At 48.9% G+C, this 22117-nt stretch overlaps 1 protein-coding gene across 1 annotated transcript in view; it reads left to right on the top strand.

Moving 5' to 3' along the window:
* C13H1orf94 (chromosome 13 C1orf94 homolog) overlaps positions 1-16889 on the top strand; it is a 35917-nt gene extending 19028 nt beyond the window's left edge. The window contains exons 3-7 of the mRNA XM_074377815.1: positions 2130-2390; positions 3426-3601; positions 7940-8017; positions 11533-11729; positions 16814-16889. Of these exons, the coding sequence (XP_074233916.1) occupies positions 2130-2390; positions 3426-3601; positions 7940-8017; positions 11533-11729; positions 16814-16889 (788 nt within the window). The remainder of the gene's footprint in view (positions 1-2129; positions 2391-3425; positions 3602-7939; positions 8018-11532; positions 11730-16813) is intronic.
* Positions 16890-22117: the final 5228 nt, after the last annotated feature.

The following is a 22117-nucleotide window of genomic DNA, read 5'->3' as shown; positions in this document are numbered from 1 at the left end:
GTGGACAGAAAGCTGGACTCTGGGTCTCAGGCTGGCCTCTAGGAAACCGAGGACCCTGAGGATGATGGGCTGTATGTGTGAGAGGGTTGAGCCCTGTCTGGGGGAAGGGACGTCCCTCTCACCTTCTCCTCCAGGAGGGAGGCCTGGATGTCTCTCTGTCAGATGGGGCTGCTGGGTTGGAGGCAGTCCTGTCCCACTCACCCTGCCACCATTTCCGTCTGTCTGTATGAAAAAGTGTATGGGCAAAGGTGTGCCAAGGGGAGCTTTGCGGGGGTTTGTGTGTTTGTTAGAGAACACGTAGTGTGAGTGTGTCTGAGTGTGACCACGTGTATGTGTTTGTGTGTGTCCGTTCTGTGGGTGGAATTATGTGTGAGTGAGCCAAAGGAATGACAGGCAGGAGTGTGTGTGGGGGGGGTATATGTGTGCGTGGTGTGTGTGTGTACACAGACGTTAGAAGAGTGAGCGGCAAGCATGTTTCAGGTGACTGGAGGGGTGTGTGTGTGTGACTGCAGGTGTGTGGGCCTCTGGGGAGATGGCTATTATTAGTGGGTATTGTCATTTCAGCACAGTGGCCGGGGGCTATACTCGGCAACCAGAGGAACTCTTGGAAGAGACTCCAGGGACGTGTTTTGCAAAAAATGTTATTTTCTCCTAAATTGGCTCAGACTACAGCAGCTCTTTCCTTTGCTGGGATGGCACTCGAGGGCTGGCCCAGTCCTGCATTCTCAGCCCCAAGGCCACTGGGCTAGTGGGGCCAAGAGCTGGTGGGATGAGATCCACTTCCAACAGGGAACACTGGGCACAGGTCCTCTGATGCAGCCACTATCAGTATGATCCGAGGGGCTGGTTGTGTGTCCAGTGCCGTTTTCCAGCCAAGCTCCATGGAGATCAGGATCTCCAGGCTGGGGAAGGTGAGAAGATGCTGGGAGAGCAAGGCCCTCTTCCCTGCTTCCACCAAGCAAAGCCTGAAAAAGTTTATATGTGTATATATATTATATACTTGCATTTATATGTAATATTTATATTACATATAAATGCACATATATATTTTCCCTACTCCATACTTACTTTTGTCAGAAGAAAGAATTCTATTGCTCAGAAGGAAATAGGGGTGAAGACCCCTGCTGTGGAGGGTCCCATGATGATCCAGACAGTGTCCTCACACTGGGGGAACACCAGGTTGATGTGGAGAGAGACCTGAGCAAGGTGCTGACCACATCCAGTGACACTCTGTGTCTCTCTGATGCCTCTGTGTCTTTGCCCATAGTCACCCAGAGCCCTGGTGTAAGGCCTTGCTGAAGGCCCACTTCCTGCTGGAAGCCCTCTGACCTTCTCAGACAGGAGCTGTCTCAGCCACCCTTTTCTCCCGCTGTGTCCCTCTGTCACCTCCCGGTCCCCATCTGCCTTGTCCCGGAGCTATTTCTGGGTCTGTCTGTCTCTCCCTCCTTGTTGTGAGCTCCTGCAGGGCCAAGTCTGGCTCTGACTCATCGCAGTGTCCCCAGGACTCAGGTCAGGGCCTGGCGCTGACGAGTGTGCTGAGCATCAAAGCAGGGGTAGAATCCATGACGAGGGACCAGACTGCAGCTCAGACTGTGTGTTCTTTAGGAACGTGTTTCCCCCCACTAAACCAGGTGCTCCCCAAAGTCTAGAGCTGTGTCCAAGTCAGCTTTGTACTTCGAACCTTGGTACACCAACCTATGGAGGGTTGGAAGGAAGAAAGGGAGGAAAAAAAGAGGGAGGGAGGGAGGAAAAAAGGTAGGAGGGAAGGAAAGGAGGGAAGAAAGGGGTAAGTTGGGGAAGGGATGGTGGAAGGAAGAAAAGAAAGAAGGGAAGACAAGAAAAGAAGGGTAACTGGAAGGAAGGAAGGATGAATGGGTGGATGGAAGGAAGGTAAAAATGGATGTATAGACGGATGTACAAGTGCATGAGAGAGGAAGACCAGAATGGGCCTTGGTCATGAAGGCTACAGGGATTGGACTTGGATTGAACTTGGCTGGGAGGGAGACCCCAGAGTGATCTGAGCCTCAGGTGTGCTGTGGAGGGTCCATCCCTTAGTCCAAAAGAAGATGCTCCCCACACCCAGCTCTTGGCCCTCCCAAGTCACTGACTCAGTTTCCCTCATGCTGTAGAATGGAATCCTGGCACCAAGGAGCTGACCAAGGCTCGGGAGAGCCTCTTGCTTAGTCAGTGGACCCAGAGCCAGAAGGACCCCTTTGGTGAGGAGGGTTGCAGTGACCCCGTGGGCTCCATGTCTGTGGCCCTGCCGACCAAGAAGCCCGCATGGCCGGCTGAGAAGAACCTGCTGTATGAGTTCCTTGGGGACACCAAGAACCCGAGCGGGCAGCTGAGGCTTCGCAGCAAAGTGGAGGTGGACGGGCTGGAGCTGAAACGTAAGCTGACCCTGCCCAGGGAGAGCCTGAAGGGATTTCAGAAACTGTCATAGGCCCGGGACCAGCTCTGCCATCAGATGGCTGTCTCACCCACGAGCAAGTCACTGCCTTTCCCTGTGTGTCAGGTTTTAAACCTGTAAAATGGGGGAAGTGACTTTCTTCCTATGTCCTCTGCAGGGAATATAATTGCTAGAGAAACACAGCTGGCTCTCAGGGGTCACGTGAACATCACTGGTGGTCATTTTGAATATTTTATCCCCTCAAGTTGCCCAAGCAAAAGAAAAATCCATGCTTTAGTATTGTTTCTACATTGAGATTATTCACATCCTTGCTTTCTCTGCCTTGCACTCCTACAACTGTTTCAATCAAAACCCTTTTCCTCCCAAAAATATGCCCAATAAGGGGAAACTGACGCCCCATCTCTGACTCTGTAAGCCCACAGGGCGTACTGTAGAAGGAGAGAATCCAGGTTTCATAATCTGAAACAACTCAAACCAAATCTCACTCATTCAGACCAATTTTGGGTCCTACCACACTGAATTCTAATTATATGATCTTTTAAACTATACATGATTCCAACATAGATGTAACAGCCTGCGCAAGGTCCTCCTCACTGCTGCAGGTACATGCCCTCGGGGGCTGCTTTGATAATTTGGTAAGAATGGCTTCCGATGGCATCACAATTGTTGGTATCAAACTGGATTCTCCTAAAGTGCTTGAAAGAATGTGGTTTTGTACGTAGGTGATCAGGTTTACTGTATTCTCGAGCTGAACTTCCTCCTTACTAGTGAGTGATGGAAAGTGACCTTCTATGCCAACTGTGCCGGGATTTTCACCCCTTCCGAATCGGCGAGATGTGAACTAAAGATATGGTCCTAGAGTTGGAAATTCACCTGAAATTTGAAGACCCCTCTGGGAGCTTAAAAGACCTGACTTCCTAGAACATTAACCCCAGAGGCAGTCATGGTGCTGAGGGCATCCTGGCCTCTCCCTCCCTCAATCATGGAAACACTCTACCTCTCCTGTGACTTACAGTTAACCCACCAGCGACGGGGGCCGACAAGAACAACCTCAAGTACACAGGGAACGTGTTCACCCCACGCTTTGCCACCGGCTTGACCTCAGCCACCCTGAACCAGCCGCTCTGGCTCAACTTGAACTACCCACCTCTGCCCGTGCTCACGAATCCCGCCACCTTCCCACAGTGTCAGGTGAGTGAGTGTGTCTGGGGCCAGGCTCACCCATGGCCATCCACGGAGGGGCAGTGGCTTCCAGGGAGCCTAATTCACAAAGAGCCTTCGGACGCGTTAGTTCATTTCTTCACTGTGGCCACATCAGACCAAATACTTGGTACACACGCGTGCAAACACACATGCATGGGTGCGTATATTTCTCATTTTCCTTTGTCTGAATTCCGGTTCACTCTGTGCTGTGTCTTCCAGAGCTGCTTGGCTAGTTTGGGCCTGTGAAATACTTGGGCTCCCAGGAGAGGATGATGGCATACAGTCCTTGTATCCCCCCACCTCCTGTGACTTCCTTTACAGTCAGATGACATGTGTCCTGGATTACTTGGGACAATCCCAATTGAGGTCTTTTGTCCCAGCATAATTCTTAATTGCACCTGCTTTCACTCTCAAGTGTCCTGCTGTGGATGACAAATTATGTGGCCACGTCATTTAAATGACAACCCAACCGTCTCAGCTTCTCCCAGCTAAAGTGTCTTGGTGCAGTTTCTTGGTCCTGGGACTCAGAGAGAACTCAGGGCCAGACAATAAGGAATGGGTGAAACCCTTGGATGTTTTACTCACAGAACTTATTTATGCAGGGAAAATGTAATTTCTTTAGTTGGCCTATTTAATTTAATCTCCCTGAAGAGCTGCCACCCACTGGGTAGAAAGAAGAAAAAATCTAATAAATGTCCTCTCCGGTTTAAACCGTAGTCCAAACCAAGAGCTTAAAGTAGTCCTTTTAAGTAGTGCTCAGTTCCTCCAGGAAAGGTGCTAGTGTCAAAGATTCCCCAGTCTTCTGTCCCCTCCCTGGATCCTTTCCAGCATGGTGTGCCAGTGTATGGGGTGGGGACCAGGTGCTTGGGAACCTGCTGCCCCAGCCTGGCCTGGCAAAGCCTGGAGAGGGCAAAGAGAGAAGGAAATCCCCTGAAAATCATCTCATCCTGTCTCTGTGCCCCTTCCCCTGTCCTTTGGGCCCCTGTGTCATTTCCTACGTTACAACAGAGCAGCGAGTCTCACGGAGTGGGCGTCCCACGCAGAAGGTAGATCTACTCCACACAAAGCCTCTCTGCGCTGGTGCACCCGGCTTAGCCCCTGAATCTTAAATGGGGACTAAAGTAAAGGAGTTTAGCACAGTCTCTCTTTTTCTTTCCGAAGTTTTGTTTCCAAGCTTTTTTTTTTTTCTCGGTTCGCTCAAGAGAGCCCAAGTGCCCACCCCGTCCTCTCGAGGTGAGCAGTTGTAGTGAAGTGTGGCGCGCGGGAAAATCAAAGTGCACCCGTCCCATGTCTACGATTTGTTGTCCTTGCACAGGTCTGGAGAGAAATGCCCTGTTCACATACTCGTGGGTCCACCGACCCCTTCGCTGATGTTCCTCCACCCTTGCATTTGTGTGTTTGCTCACTCACACTCATCATTCGTCCACCCGCTCGTGGATGGACTCCTCTTTGTATTCGTTCTTTTCATTCATTGAAGTAGTGAAAAACCCTTCCTTCACACTGACTATAGGCCAAGCATCAACTCGATCAGGGGATTCCGAGGTGACTAAGAAGCTCGGAGTCGAGTACAAGCCAGGAACAAATCAAAGGCCAGCACCGTGTGCACCCCCACCTCTGAGAGAGAAAGGATTTGCACAATTTATTTAGTGGAAACCCATGCACTCTCAGGGCTCACCATACAAAGCTAATTCACAGTGATTTGTTTTATGAAGAGAGGATGGTGTCTCACTGCCATGTTAACTTCTACTCTCTTGACTTTTGGAGCGGGTGAGATACGGACATACTTTTCGAGCTTGAAAGTCCTTTGTCTTCAGAGATGCTGGTGTTGGCATCACAGTGCCGACCCCGAGGTTCCTGGGCCCTTGGGTCCTACGCAGCAGTTTAGACACTGAATGGGCCCAGCTAAAGTCCACTGCACACGCCGACCCTCGCGGGTGGGAACAAGGGTTGGTGTAGTTTACGTTCTCCCAGCCCCTTGTGATCGCACAATGCCACCCAGCTTCAGGACGGCTGGTCCAGTGGCCTGATATAACAAAAAGAAGGCAGGTTTTGGAATCGTCAGGCTGGGGTTTAAGGAAATTCTGCTGCTTCCAAGCTGTGTGGCCTTGGGCAAGTTAGCCAAATGCTCTGAGCCCTGGTTTCCTCACCTGTGAAATGGCCTAATAATTACAGCAGCGGCAGCAGCAAATGCTTGAGTCAGCTGTAAGGTTAATTGAATCCATGGATGAGAAAGGGCTTTGAAAAATCCAAAGCGTGATACAGATGTTGGTTTGTATTATTATTCATCCCAAATGTTCCTAGGAAGCAGGGTCAGGGAGCTCTGCAGACCTTGAGAAGACAGAGAGGAGAAATGGGGAACAGTCTATCCTGGTCTCCTTCTCTGCTTGGCGTTAGGAATAAAGATGAGGTCCCAAATCCAGTGTACTCAGAGCTCCACTGTGGAGGGTCGCAGAGCACTGGAGGACTAAGTCCCCAGCACCAAAGGGCTCCAGAGGCTCCGGGCTGCTCAGCATAAATGACCTCGGCTCCCAGTGAAGGAGGGAGCGCACGGGGGAGAGGCCTTGGCCTCAAGCAAAGAGGAGCGAATGTTTGTTCATCCTTGCTCATGATTTTACAGAGTTGCGATTTGAACAACTAGAAATACCTTCCAAGTCGTGCAGTGTCGCTCACACTGATGACTCCTGAAAATCCACCCAGGACAGAGCGGGTCGTAGATCCTGGGTGTGGGGAGGATGGTGGCCTGGGGAGCTGGCTGTGGACAGCAGAGTGGGGAGGGAGTGAAACCGAGGAGGGACACTGAGAACCTGGCCCTGGAGCTGAGGGCTGGGAACAGGCATGGCGGCCCCATCCAGCTGACTCCTCTGTCCTGGTTCAGGTCACGGTTGGGGTCACAGAGCCCAGACTGTGGTCATGGTGGTAAGTGGGGCTGCCCTGGGCTGCAGGACTTGAAGGAAAGGGGGCAAGTGCACTGGTTTCAGGTGAAGGGGTTGGTGGGAGTCGGGGAGGCCCAGCCATGGTCAAGTGTCAGGTACACGGGAGCAGAGAGCAAGGAGGCTCTGAGAGGATGTGCGCTCTTGGAGATCTGGAAGATGGGCACCAGGAGACCTGGGGGACTTCCCAGGCCCCTGCAGCAGGGATGCAAAGCCTTTTATGAGGAGGCTTTGGGCTCTGAGGAAGTTGTCAAGGGCATAGTGTCAGCCATCAACACTTTGACAACTGGCACAAGCTGAACCTAGAATGGAGGCAGTGTCTTGGGGTGCAGAATCTTCTGCAAAAACATATGGTCTGAGGGATGCTTTGGGTTTTGGACTGTATCTTATGGGGTAACTAACTGGATTGGCAGGTAGAGGTAGTCTGGGACTGGAGGGGTCATGGGCTGACCCCACCCACAGGAGCAGTTCTGCTGTGCGTGTGCGCGTGTGTGCATGAGCGTACACGTGGACATGTAAGGCCACGTGGGACAGAGTTGTGTGGTTTCTACTTCCCACTGGGCTGAGCTGCCAGACAGCCTCTTCAAGTGGAGGGCGTGGGGTTGGGGGAGCAGTGAGAGATGGTAAAAATACCTAACTTGCAGAATCCTTGTTATGTGCTGTGCACTGTTCTAAGCGCTTTGAGTGGAGGAACTCATTTATCTTCACATCATTCCTCCTCGTCAGGTACAGACACAGGTGTACGTGTGGGCACATAGACGCACAGCAGCAGAGACCCAAACGCATACGCCCAGGCTCACAGCTGCACATTTGTGCACAGAAACCCACAGCTCCAGACACAAATGGAAGCACACGTGCAGATGCGCTGAAATAAACATGGAGGCAAGCTAGCACACATGTACGCGGATGCACACTGGCACCTCATGTCTTAGGGCAGGAATGGGGTTTGGGGAAAGGCACATGGAAAAAGGGTAAAGATAGCAACAAAGATAACTTGACTATTGTCACAGGCTTTACATGCTGAACACACATCATTTTACAGACAAGAGAAAAGATGCTCAGAGAGGCAAAGTGATTTGCCCAAGATCACACAGCCACTAAAGGGCAGATCTGGGATTCAAGAGGCAGGCAGGTTCCTGAAGCTCTTATCTTAAATATTCACTGAAAAGGCTGTGAATCCTGCTCACCAGGGGCTTCCTGTGTGGTCTGAGTTGTGCTGGCTCGACCTGATTCCAGCTGGACTAGGCAGCTAGAGGGTCTAGCCAGCAGTGTGGTGGGATGGGCTCAGCTGTCTGGAGACCCTGGCAAATGAGCTGGAAGCTGAGCTGAGTGGCTGCTGCTCTCTGGCTGGGAGCCCGTTGCCCCATGGCGCTGAGCCTCCCCCTTCTCTCCCCAGGGCCTGTACCCACAGCGGGCAGCCCGGATGCCTTATCAGCAGACCCTGCACCCCCAGCTGGGAGGTTACTCCCGACAGGTGAGTACATGACTTCTTCACCTCTGAACCAGCTCCACAAAGGTCTGCAGGTTAGAAGGACATCTGTTCCCTTGCCTTTGTCCAGCTGGTCACCCCCTATAATTACTGGCCCACCCTTGACCCCAGATCACAGACACAAACACCAACATGGGTGTAGAAACAAACCAGTGTCCTCAGGTGACTATAAAAGCTGGCGCTTACAGAGCCCCTACTGTGTGCCAGGCCCTTCTCTAAGGGCCTTGCCTGCGTTAATTTAACCTTCAGAACCACCCTATGGGGTAGATTAGAGGTGAAGAAACCGAGATACAGAGAGATTAAATAATTTGTCCAAGGTTATCAAGGTAACACATGTTAGCTTTTGCTGTGGCAACAAACAGCCTCAATATCTTCAAGACTTTCAGCAATAAAATATTTAATTTTCACCCACAGTCGACAGGTGGGCTGAACTGGACTGGGACTGGGTTCAAGCCTGTTCCACGCGTCCTCGTTTTGGGCTCGTGCTGAAGATACAGTAGTTCTTGCTGTGCTGGGTGGCTGGAGTGCCGGAGGGCCAGGCAGAAACACCTCTGGGAGGCCCAGCTTAGACCCTGGATGTAGTGATGGGTGCCCGCCTTCCACCAGCCAAAGCAAATCACGTGGCCTTGCCCAGCATTGGTGGGGCCGGGAAGTTATCCCTTCCAAGCCAGTTTGTCAGTTAAAACACAGACACCTAATTCAATTTAAATTTCAGATAAACAGTGAATAAAATTTTAGTAGAGCTATGTCTGAAATACAGCATGGATCATACCTACCTGAAACAATATTTTGCTGTTTTTCTGAAATTCAGCTTTAATTGGGTGTTATATTTTGGTTTGCTAAATCTGCCCCCCCCCCATGCCCATGGGTAAGTCATTGATCAATATCTACTTGACAGTGACACAAAAGCAGAACTGGGATTTGACCTTGGGCAGCCTGGCTTCAGGGTCCATGTCCCCCCCCCCCCCCGTAACTGGTTTACTGCTTTTTGTGTACAGATACACAAAAATATAGTATCAAAGTAAAGCAGCAGAGACAAAAATACTAATACACACTCAGACACAAATAAAGATACAATTACATGCATGTGGCTCAGCTGCATGTACACACAAAACACAGAACAGCAGGTCCTGAGACAGTGACACCCTGGGGCAGGGATGGAGGTGTGAGGGAAGGAGCTGAGAACTGGCCGCATTCTCGGTCTGGCCGTGAACCTTCGCGTACAGACCCCACACTCACACCCACAGACTCCTCGGCCTCTCCTCTCTCCCTGGGGAGCCCTACCCTTTCTCTGAGAAGCACAGAACGTCCCCGTTGGCAGAGGAGGGCGCAGGGGTGTAGGCTGCCCTGTTACTTGGGCTGGTCCTGCTCTTTCAGTAGGAGGAGCTTTGCGTCCTGCGATGACGTAAGCGTGAGGCAGGCTCGCAGAATCTCAGCGCGTCCACTCTGCCCCACGAGCAGTGACTCCGTCCGCCTAGCTCCAAAGTGGATGCTTTTAGACAAAGTTATGTATGTGCATATGTTTGAAAAAGTAATACAAAAACATGGTCCAAAATTTGCAGAATCTTAGAGGCAATCACTGTTCCTGGTGTCTTCGGTACCCTTGCTGTTTATACGTATCGATACAAGCATTTTACACAGATGTGGTATTCTGGGCACGCTGCTCTATCATTGCTTCTGTGAGCAGAGTGTATTTTGGAGATGATTCCAGAGCCCTGTGCACAGCTCTGTTTTATGGGTTTTATCAGTGACATGTGGTTTAGGGTGCATCTTTGAGTAAAGCTTGTATAAGCTCTGGGACCTGCATCTTCTCTTTCATGTCAGTTTCCTCGCAGGTCCAGGTCCCCCTCCCCCAACTGTGAAAACCAGGCACATTTTCTGCCACGCTGACCCACGGGTGTCTGTCCTGGGAGATGCCTTCCTGGGTTCTCTCCGTGAACTCTGGACGCTTTCTGACCTTTAGCTCATCCTCTTGGGGTTTCAATGCCCGTGTCCAGCATTAGCAGGTCCTACATGTCCACTAAGGGAAAGATGGGGAAGGCAGGAGGGAGGGGCTCAGGCTTTCAGGAGGAACAAGCATAGAGGTACGGGTCAGAGCCACGGGGCTCTGGGCTCACCCCACTGGGATTCCGACAAAACTCAGACACTTGAAACACTGAGCAAGTTGCTTAACTTCTCCGAACCTCAGTTTCCTCATCTCTAAAATGGCCCTACCTCCCAGGGCTGTTTGGAGTTTAATTGAGAGAATCCAGAGGAAGGGTCTGGAGTACCCCAAGCACTTAATAAGTGCTAGCCTTTGTCATCTTTTTAAATTATATAAGAACGTGCAGGATGAGAGAGGGCTGTCAGCACACTGAACCCCTGAGCAGCTTGGACCTCAGACTCTTACTGTTAAAATGGAAATCTAGAAATTTCCCCAGTTTTGACCAAAACACACAGGAGGTTGGATGTCAGCTCCACACAAGACATTCAGAGCTGTCAGTGGTAGAATCCAGTGCTCATGATGTAATGAGCTCCCCATCATCTTATGTATTCAAACAGACACTTAGTAGTTTCTTCTTTCCTCGCTGCCCCCTCCTCTCCCTTTCCTGCACTCATTCATTTAACACATGTTTATTGAGCAGCTACTGTGTGGCATTGTCTTAGGGCTGAGGATAAGTCAGTAAATAAGACAGATGGGGTCCCTGCCTTGCCAGAGGCAAGATAGTGGAAGCCCTGCTTCTCAGTGGGGGTCTGATCCAGGAAGTCTCAGAAACCCAGTGAGTTCCTATTTTCTCTAGGGTTTGAGCTGAATGCCGTTGCCTCTTGTCCACTCACCCTGTCCAGCACTGTAACCACCAGCCATGTGTAGCTATTTAAATTTAAATCAATTAAAATTCAGTAAAATTTAAAATTCAGTCACACTAGCCCCATTTCAAGGGCTCGATAAGCACACTTGTGTCTGATGGCTACCATATTGCACCATGCAGACACAGAAGATTTCCATCATCCATCACCGGAGTTTCCACAGGGCAGGGCTGTCTTGGACTTGGAGTCTGGTGAGATCCTGAGCTAGAAGCCAGGAATGTATAAATCTCAACAGCCTTTACTGAGATAGTAAAAAACTTAAAAATGAGCAGGTGGTTATTGACCAAGGGGAAGGTAGGGGAAAAGGAATGGACATGATGGAAGTCATATTCATTGGTTGTTTATTATATGCCAGTCTCTCTACATATGTCAGCTGACTCAACCCCCAAACAATGGAGATAGTGTTTGCCCATTTTATAGATAAGGAAACTGAGGCTCAGATAAATGAAATAACTTGCCTGTCTCACATTCAAGAGCTGGGTCCTATGCTTTTTCCAGCTCAACACATTGCCTTCTATGCACCTCATAGCAACTGAGGGGCACAGGGGCTGAGGGGTGGGGGCTAGGGCTAGGGTTAGGGCTGGGGAACTGTGACGTTTGGGAGCAGTGGGCATTGCTGGACCAAGCCCCTCTCCTCTCTCTCTGCCCTGCAGGTGACACCATACAGTCCACAGCAGATGGGACAGCAGGTTTTCCACTCTTCCTACACGCCCCTGCTGGGCTACATCCCCTTCGTCCAGCCCAACTATCCGTACTCTCAGAGGACGCCGCAAAAGCTGTCCAGCAATCCCCGAGACCCTTCCCCCATGGCAGGAGATGGGCCGCAGTGCCTCTTCCCCCAGGCGTTCAGGTGAGTCTTCAGCCCACACTGGAAGTCCAGTTTGTCTCCAGGAAGCCTCCAAACGGGAGGTGGGTGCTTGGGGCCCCCTGGGTGTTTCTTGGTACGTATGTCCCATGGCTGTGGGGAGGGGAGACCTTATGCCTGGGTCCAGAGACTGGGTCCTGGATTCCAGAATCTGATGTGAGGTGAACCTGATCTGAATCTGGTGGGGCCCTTTTGGAGGCCCAATTTGGGGCTGGGGGTGCTAGAGTCTGGTGCAGAAACACAGCTGCGTGGTCAGGAATAGATGGGGACACCACCCACAGCAGGTGGCAGGTCGTGGAGCATGGCGAATATGCCCTTACCCACTTGCTTGGTTCACAGCCAGACATGGCCAGGTAATCCTCTTACAGCTCTCTCCCCTGCTTACCGCATCCTGAGCGCCTCGCCAGGCTCCTCTCTCGAACATCCCAAGGACTCCGTGACTGGTGCTGCCGAAGGGCCCCCCGTTGCTTATCAGGCTGCTCACACTTTCCACCCAAAGTACCCCAAACAGCAGAGGAGGGGGGCTGAGCAGCAAACAGCCAACACAAACTCAACATTTTGGCTGGAAATTGCACACAAACTTTACGTGCTAGTCAGTAAGAAATGTCTGTTGTTTTACTGTAACAACGCACAGTGGCTCATTCTCACCCACCATCTCTTCACTACTGATGCTCTGAGATGCAGGCAGTGCCCTGTCATTCCTGAGAATCCAAGTGCCTGGGGGCACACCCCGGGGAATGTGTGCCCTGTTTGAGAACCTCCATTTATAGGATAAGGACCAAATTCCCCAACTGGACATCGATTTCCTTCCTCCCCATCACTGCCCCTCACTGCAGTGTCTGCAGGTGCCCCAGACTCTTACCCCTTCAATCAGTGTTTCCCCGAATGTCTTGTTAAAGGGGATAAATGCTAGAAAGAGGTTTCTACAGTCAGATCTGTTTGGGAAAAGAAAGGTGGAAACAGAGATATACAATTTCTTAACTGTTGGAATTCACAGATTATTTAATTTCCTAGGGTGCCTGGAGAACATTCAAGAAGGTGATTGATTGTATCATTTGAACATAAAACCCATGACCCCTTGTTTCTTTTTCTCTCCTTTTTCTTTTCCTCCTTCCCTCCTTCCCTCCCTCCCTTCCTCCTGCCCTCCCTTCCTCCCTCCCTCCCAATCCTTTCTCTCCTTCCCTTTTATTGTAGAGTACATCATGGTGTTTCACCAACACACTGTTGAAAGCTCTGTCTCAATTCACATAGTTACGATGAATTTAGCCTGTAGGGGACCATCGATGAATAGGATGTGTTTCTCCCTTCCGAGGCTGAGAGCGGATGAGAAGGGGGAGCAGTGATGTTAGTGCCCTGACAAAGTGAAGGCCATCGATGTGGCCCAAGGACAGAGGAGGGATCCCTGCTGGGTGAACAGTGAGGGCTGCAGGAAGGGGAGGAACCTGGTTGAAGTACTAGATTTATCCCTGAAAAAGGTGGAAAATAGGAAAAGGAAGGTTAAGCTTGGATGATTAAAGGCTGTGACTGGTGGGCCTGGGGATCCAGTGCAGATCTGTGAACGTCAGACTGAACTGATGGGATGGAGGGGAGACTATACGCAGGAGAGGGTGGAGTCTGGAGGTGACTGTAGAGTCTGTAGGAGTGGTTCTCACCTCCCTGGAGGCAACTGCACAGGGAAGGCAGCCTACCTGCAGGCTGGCAAGCTCCCTGCTTCCATGCTGTGACTCCGGGCTCAAGGTAAGAGAGACTCTCTGGAGAAGCCAGAGCTGGCTGCACTTGGAAGGGAGTGTGGTCCCAAGGTCTCATCGGTCAGCGGTTGGGCCGCACTGATTGGGAGCAGTGAGAGCGGAGGGTTGAGACCTGGCCTCTGGCTGTCTTCAGAGGGGCAAGGAGGGGAAATAGAGCGAGCAGGAGACTGAGGAAGGAGCAGTCTTAGAAGTGGGAGAGGGCCTGGGGACACCGAGGGCAAAGGAGGAGGGTGATGGGGAGGAGTAGCGATCAGCAGAGGGGAATGGTGGCCTGAGAGTTTAGGAAGACCAGGAAAGTGAGGCCGGAAGATGGAGGCCCGTGTCCCCCAAAGGGATGATTGTTCACACAGAGTAATTTGTTGAGCCTCTTCCATGTGCCTGGCACTACTCTGGTTACTGGAGTGAACAGGACCAAGTGCTTCCCTCTGCCCTGCCAGGAGGAGAAATAGACAATATGGAAATCAGCAAACATCATACATGTCAGGTGCCGGGGAGGAGGGCTGGAGAGGATGACGGGACGTCTCTTGAGCCAAGATCTGAATGAAATGTGAGGATGAATCATGCATAAATATGGATGATGAGCACTCTGGGCAGAAAGAAGAGAAATACAGTGTCCCCAGGATAGGAGGTATATCTGGGGCACAAGGAGTGGGGGAGAGAGAGTGGGCAGAACCAAAGTTGGAGAGGTGGCAGGGCCAGACTAGGCAGAGCCTGGTAGGCGTGGAAGGAAGAGCAGGGAGAAGCCATCAATGCTCCGAGGTTCTCTGTGTAAGGAAGATGACTCGACCAACATACGAAGAGTGGACTGTGAAGTAAGAGCTGGTGGAGGGAACCAGAGGAGGAGCCTTTATAGCTATCCAAGCAGGAGGTGCTGGGGGCGTAGACGGGGACAGTGACCATGGTGGGGAGACAAGAGAAGAGAGCTGGAGTGTTAATTTTATTGGTAGAATTGACTGGACTTGATGATGACTGGATGCAGAATGAAGAAAAGAGAGGAGTCAATCATGACTCTTAGGTTTTTGACCAGTGTCCGGATAAGCGGCAATTCCAAGCTACTAAGGTCCAGATGACGAGAGCAAAGATCTGCTGATCAGGAGTTTGGTTTTGGATATGGAAAGTCTGAGATGCCTGTTAGACACATGAGTGGAGCTGTTGATAGGCAGGTGGATATATGGGTCTGGGGCTCGGGGGAGAGTTTGGGGCTGGTAATATAAGTTTGGGAATCATTAGCATATAGATACTATTTAAAGGCATGGGATGGGACGAGATCGCCCAGGGAGTAGATGTACCCAGAGAAGAGGAGAGGCCCAAGGACTGAGCCCTGGGCGCCAACACGTAGAGAGGCTGGGGAGATGTGGAGGAACCAGCAAAAGGTCTAAGAGGTGGGAGAGAAAATAGGAGGCTGTGGAGTGCAGGAAGCCAGGTGAAGAGAGGGAGGGATCACACCATGAGAATAACACCTGGGCGCCGTAGGATGGAGCGTGGAAACGCTGAGCACAGTGGTGGTGCTGGGGGCTACAGTCGTGCTGCAGAGGCTGCCCTGGACAGGGAGGGAGGCACAGAAGAGAACCAAGAGACTAAACCACATGAAGTGGGAGAGGAAGGAGCAGGTCACCTCCATGTTCTCAGGGAGGAAGGACGGGAGCCCTCCCTGCCCTCTTCATACAGCCATTGGGGTAAGATAACTGTACAACTTATCTTCCAAACAGTAATCAGTTTGAGAGTTAAAAAAGAACATAAATAATAATGACACTGGAAATACCAGTGTAGAAACTGTCCCAGGCCAACTAGGACAGTTCACTATGCTCGAGAGGCAGTTCAAGCTCCTCCTCCTCCTCCAGGAAGTATTCCTTGATAGCTGTAGTCCACATGGATTGCCCAGCTCCCTGACCCTCTGGTGTATGTCCTGTCCAGACCATGCCCTTGGCAGCTGATCTGACAAGAAGTTCTAAAGCTGAAGGGCTCAGATGTGTGGGGTGTGGCAATCTGATAGGAGGTATGTCATGAGTAATTTGTTCCCAGTGATTATTAAATAGTTAAGAATGTGTTGTAGCCTTTATTTTATAAATCAGAGTGGAATTCAGAGTATACGTATAATAACATCACTTTCAATCATTTCTTTTCCAGTATGATTTTTGAAAAAGAGCAAAAGAGGTGGGGTTACCACTGGCATTAATTGCTTATCTGGTTCCTACCTTTTGTCAGGTCCTGGGCTGGGTGCTGGGTGTAAAATGGTGAACAGTCCAAAAAATGTCCCGCTCTCATGGAATTTATTTTAGTGAGGAGGGAATCAAACAACCCCAAGCCTAGCTTGTCCACGGCCGCTCACAGTGACCAGCAGATCCCGACACCAGCTGAGGCATTAGAAATTAATGCGATGGTTTGTTCCCATTGCTTCTACCTTGCTCCCCACCCCCTCCTTTTTGTTTCATCAGTTCATGGGAGGGCGCCGCGAACGTGAGCATCTGTAATATGCATCTGCCCAGCAGAAAAGTGGCTGAGAATCCCTGGATTAGACTAAATCTAGCCGTTGGCTCTGCCGCAATTTGTATGGAGCTCCGTTCCATTCATTCAAAGTATCCTAGCAGATGGGGAAAGAGATTGCAATAGGATACCAGAAGTGTGAGTAAACGATTCCATCTGGAGAGGTCAGGGAAGGCTTCACAGAGGAGATGACTTCTGAACTCTCATTTGAAGTATGAATAGCAGTGTGCTGGGGAGAAAAAGCGGCAGCGTGTGTATTTCTGCTCTTGGAGGGTGAGGCTCAAATCTTCTTGCCTCTTCCTCCCCCAGGGGTCTGGCAAAGTCCCATGCACCCAGCAATGCCTCAGTGCTCGCTTCTCGGCCAGCCTGGTGTGGAACTGGAGAGCCTGACTTAGCTTGGTGCTGAGAAGGGGAGAAAGAGCCCTAGGATCGTGCGGGATCTCACACTGGGACGTGGCCCTGAGTTCTCCCATGTTGTACAATTTTCTGAGGGACCCACAAGGTCCTCTAAGGCCAGTAGAGTGGCCGTAGGTCCACAGGTAAGGTGCTCAGATCTGGAGAGGCTCCCTCGTCTATGGTCCTGGAGAGAGTATAAGCCTGGGAGAAATGGTCCCTACAGGCCGCCATCCTGACCTAACTAAGTGGCAGAAGCTCTTTATTGTCCTCTGGTTGTATCATTTTAATATTTTATTTTTTTGTTATTGCTAAAACTTTCAGCTTCCAAGCCTGTCCTGATCTTCCCCATCTCTGACAGCCACAAAATGAATATTTTCCTTTTCCCAATATCTCGGCTGAAGTCAGGAATTTCATCATGACATGCGTTTCTTTCTCTTCCAGGTTCGGCTCGACGTCTGGTGGCCCCCTGATGAACAGCCCCTATTTCTCCTCCAGTGGGAACGGCATAAATTTTTAGATCTCCGTCTCATCCCCCTCCTCCTGCCTTAGCCCCGGGATCGGGACTAAGGGCTCTCCAGGATTCTGGGTTCTGCAACAGCTTGGTGTGAAGTTTGGAAAACCAAGATTCCGACCAGGTCGCAGTCAGAAAACAGCAAGACCAGATGCATCTCTCGACCAGCACTCACACACACAGCCTCCCCTGCCACACGCGGCACAAACCACACACACACACCCCCCTCGTATTCATACTCACTTGCTCAACCACATATGCATCTGTATTTAGCTAACATGAGTGATTTTTGTTTTTGTTGTTGTTGGTAAAATAGAAGTAAGACACTTAATTTTAGAAAGTTTGTATCTTATGATAAAAGTATGAGCTGCTTGAAATGGAACATGCCCATTTATTTTCTGTGATGTTCTGCGTAATCTTCCCTGCTTCTTTTCCCCACGAGACTCAGCGTTTACCGGGGACCTAAAGAGAGACCACAGGCTGCCATCCTCCAAGTGATGCTCTCTAAATAATGGACCCCAGGGATCATAAACTTGAGGGCTTATCTCTCCCCTTCTGTGATCCACTCACTTCTCAACAGCCCAGTTTATGCAACTCAGGAATGGATGTAAAAGAGATGCACCCTCCTCTGCCCAATCCAGGTGGTAGTTTTATAGACAAAGTCTCTCTTGGGCAGAAGATGGGAAAATGTGCCTGCAAATCAATTCCAAATATAATTCTAGATGTGACAGACTATTTTTAGTGACTGTACCTCAGTGCCCAAGCTAGAGGTCAACCTCAAAACTGCCCCTAATGGTCCTGTCCCTGGACCATTCTCAATCAGCTTTTATCAGTGACTTGAATAAGGACATTGAGAGCATCTTGATCACATTTATGGAGGACACAAATCTGAGAAGAGGAGATGGCCTGAGTCAGTGGTACACATGTCCTTTAACACTCCCGTTCTACACAGGCATCGTTAAGCAGCTATTCTCCTGAGTCTGGACAAAGCCACAGAATCATTCTCCCTATGGTGGTCCACGCAGCCAACATGATCAGGGATGGTCTATGAAATGAAACTCAAGTGCAATCCTTTGGCAAACCCTAACATGATGAAAATAAACAAAGTTAATGTAATGACCTCCTCTCGGGTCTAAAAAATGAACCACGCACTTACAGGTGGACCAACTTTGTCAGTTCTAAGTTGCTCTATTGCCACCCCTGTACCTGAAAGCTCCAGACCTCCCTGGCCGAGGCCAGTGAGAGCCAGGGCTGGGGAACATTAGGAGCCCAATCCTGACTGTGATGAGAGGCTAGGGGTCTGGAAGTCACCAGTGTCTTGCGATGGGCTTAAGTCCAGTGCCCACAAGAGCATTTCTTTTGCCTTCGCAGTGTGACATGATTGGCCTCACTGGCTTTTCTTCCTAGATCCCTGGAAACCAGTTTCTCTCCCAAGTCCTCTTAGGACTTGTGCCTTCTCCCCTTCTCCCTGGTCTAAGTCTGAAATTCCCCCTGAGTCCTTCAGCCCCTTTCCACAAAGCTGACCCTGCTTCTATCTAGCACATCGTGTTCTTGTTGACATCCTTGGTTAACAGTCTAGACTCTCCACTGATTGGGAGACACCGGTTAGTTAGAAGTTTTCACAAATTCAAGAGCCCTTCTGTTCCCTGAAGGGCTTCCTCCTCTTGTTCCTGTAGGCTCTAACCCAGGCTGGGCCATAGTTTACCACCCTCTCCTGATCTCAGCATGCTTTCAGGCAGGAGAGACTAAGAGACAGAGCATGGATTTGTCCTTGGCCAGACGTGGGTTCTTAGCCACTTTCCAACTCTGATATTGGGCAAAGAATTTATCCTCTCTGAACCTCAGTTCTACTAATGATAATGTTAACGGCTGTGAGGATTAAAACATAATTAGTCTCAATATTGGTTTAATGTCTACTTAATGTACCCTTGTGGTTTTAAGACGGCAGAGTAAAGATATTTCTGTCCCTCTTCTCTTGAAATTTACCCCCAAGTAAGAAGGAGAGTAAGAACGTCCATGCAGACTCCGTTCTCAGTGAAACCAGGAGAAGCCAGCAATTGCATCTGCCATAGACAAGGGCAGAAGTGGGGTGGAGGACGGTACATGCCTTAGCAGAAGAGGGACAGATCACACCGAAATGCCTGCCAAAGTGCTCACCAGTCAGCAAGAAGCAAGAACCACTTTCCCCCAGAGCCTGTAAATCTCAGCACATGCCGGGTGCCGGACACTATGGATGATGGGGCTGAAGAGAGATGAGAGCAAGGAGCTGATATAAGAGGTGACTTCTATCCTGGCCCCACAAAGCCAGTGGCCACAGACAGTTCTATTGGAGATAGGAGGTACTTTCTCTGAAGAAACTTACAGATCATGCTTAAGGATTGTGGAGATGAGGGTGCAGGTGGAAAATGGGCATTAAGTGAAATACACATACACACCCAGTGCCAGCAGCTAGACTCTACCCAAGAGGCAGGAGTTTGGAGAACTGCCCAAAAGGCACTTGGCGCTACCAATGAAAATGACCCTAGGCTCACGCCCTTTCACAAAGAGCTTCCAATCAACTTTTAAGGACTTCATGATTAATAGGAACGGACAATCTCCAACAAGAAAGACATAGATCAAAATAAAGGTAAAAAGGAACCAAAAAGAGAAGGGGAGCATAATATTCTCAGGGAGATAAGAAAAGACAGTAAATTTTAAAAATAAAACAATATGCTATATGATTATTTTTAAAAATCAGAACAAGAAAGTGCTTTTGAAATTGAAACAGTGATAGCTGATTTAATTTTTTCAGTGGAAGGGGTTAGAAACTAACATCAAAGAGATCTTATGAAAAGAAGAATATTTTATTTTATTTTATTTTATTTTATTTTATTTTATTTTATTTTATTTTATTTTATTTTATTTTATTTTATTTTATAGTTTGAGAATTTTTTAAAGACACAGGGATGGATTATAGGAGATAAAAGATTTTTTAAAAATGAGATCAGTCCAGGAGACCAAATATCTGGCTAATGGGAGTTGTAAGCAGAACAGTGAAAATAGAAGGAAGGGAAGTATCAAAAGAAAAACATAAGAAAATTTCCCAGATTGACTAGTCCAGACCAGCGCTCAGCAGAATGAATGAAAAAGAGCTACATCATGGCACATCACTGTGAAATTTCAGCATATCAGGGACAAGGGCAAGATTCCAAGATTTTCAGAAAGTCTTGTTCACACACAAATGTTCAGGAACCAGAAAGGCATCAGATTTCTCTACAGTACCATTGGAACCTAGAAGATCCTGGGATAAAGCTGTCACTGCTTCGAGTGCAAATGATTTTTAACTTGAAAGTCTAAACCTAAACTCTATCTGTGAATGTGGAATGAAGATGTTTTCAGATATGCAGAGTTTCAAAAGATTTACCTCCTTGTACCTTTGTCAGGATGCTGAGGAAGGATGCACCCCATGAAGACAGGTGGGTAGACCAAGACAGAAGACATGCAAGAGAGGAAACATGTATTCTCAGTGGGAGGGAGGCTGAGCACCTGATGAAAAAGGAAGGTCTTAGCTCAAGAACCATAAAGCAGAGCGTAGAAAGTCACCACCACCAGTCCAGATTAGGGTGAGAACCTGGAGACCTTAGATGTTGTGTGTTGGCAGGAGGGACTGGGCGGGACTGCAGAAAAAGAAAATGACAGTATATTCCGATAGAATTGACTGTGTGGGAAGTTGTATTGAGAGTTGTTTTATAGCGGTTGGTGGGGGTGGGAAGATTCAGCTCTAAATTCAAATAAAAAGTGAAACAATTGTTATTAATTCAGCAGTGAACAGTATTTATGTGCTCATAATAATAAAAGGCCCAAATATGGATTTAACCAAAATTTGTGTAATTAGTATTGTGCAAGGATGGAGGTGAACAGAGGGGTGTGAAAAGAACTGAAATCCTTTTTATCATGATAGGAAATCTGTAGGTAACATCTAAAATGGATGATTCGAGAAACTGTGGAGTTCCTATAATGGTCTACAAATGTGGAGGTAAATCCCAGAACAAAGAGTCAAGAGAGTTGACAGAGTTGCCTGTGAGAAGAAGGATGGGTTAGTGAGGGATGGTGGCCTGGGGATTGCTGTCTTCTTTGTGAATCTTTTAGTCCTTAATGGTTTTTAAAACTTGTATGTATCACCTTAATAAAAAATAAGCCTTCATTTAGAAAAAGAGAAAGTGCGTGCAGAACACCATCTAGCGTGGTGCCTGGCACATGGTGGGTGTCAAAAATGCTTGTTGAATTGTATTGAGCCACATTCTGACCCAGCTAGAGCCCACTGCCCAAGCCCTTATTCCAGGATGTCTGAGAATCTGATTCTCAGAAGCCTCTATGAATTTTTTCCCTAAGAAATTCTTTGAGGGGAATCTTAAGGGAGGTCTGGAGCCAGTGCCCTGAATTTTTCCAACACATCGCACTCCTTGACTCTGCTCACGTCTCAGAGAATTTCAAAAACACTTTGGGGAGTAATGGGAACTGGGACCCTAAGGACTGGGATCCTGAAGTCTAGGAGGGGATTGAAAATCCCCATCTCTTCTCTGTGTTCCTTCCAAAACTCTTCTCCTCCATTCAGCACACATTCATTGGAACTTTTTCTTAGGGATACAGCAATGGGCAAGACAGACACAGTGCCTGCCCCCATGCACCCTAACCTTAGGCATTAAATCACAGTGACTATGAAAGGCGATGAGTTTATCACAGGGCTATATGGGAGCACACAGCAGCACTCCCACCACAGTTCAGAGCATCAGATAAGTGACGTCTGCTCTTTTTAACATTCGTGGTCTCTGCAGCTAATTCTCAAATCGGATATGTTTTCAAGTCACACCACCCCCTCCCCCCTGGTCTCATTCCTCAGAACATATTTTATTTGCAGATCTTGAAACTAATGATAGTCCGTGTGTGGTTTAAGCAACAAAATTGAAGAGTAGCAAAATTGTGGGTTCCAGAAATACTTAATAAAATAAAAACAGCTACAAATCACTGAGCACTTACGATGAAACAGACACAGAGCTATCTATGTCACCTTTATTATCTAATGTAACATTCTTAATAACTCTGTGAGATATAGGTAGGTAGGTAGGTAGGTAGGTAGATAGATAGATAGATAGATAGATAGATAGATAGATAGCATGTGCAGAAGCTAAGGTTCAGAGTGATTAAGTATCTCATTTAAGGTCATATGGTGATTCAAAATCGATATTCTTCTCCCC

The sequence above is a fragment of the Camelus bactrianus genome, chromosome 13 (genome assembly GCF_048773025.1).
Source record: "Camelus bactrianus isolate YW-2024 breed Bactrian camel chromosome 13, ASM4877302v1, whole genome shotgun sequence".
NCBI lineage: Eukaryota > Metazoa > Chordata > Mammalia > Artiodactyla > Camelidae > Camelus > Camelus bactrianus.
The sequence above is the reverse complement of the archived record's forward strand: the minus strand, read 5'-3'. Positions and strand labels throughout refer to the sequence as shown.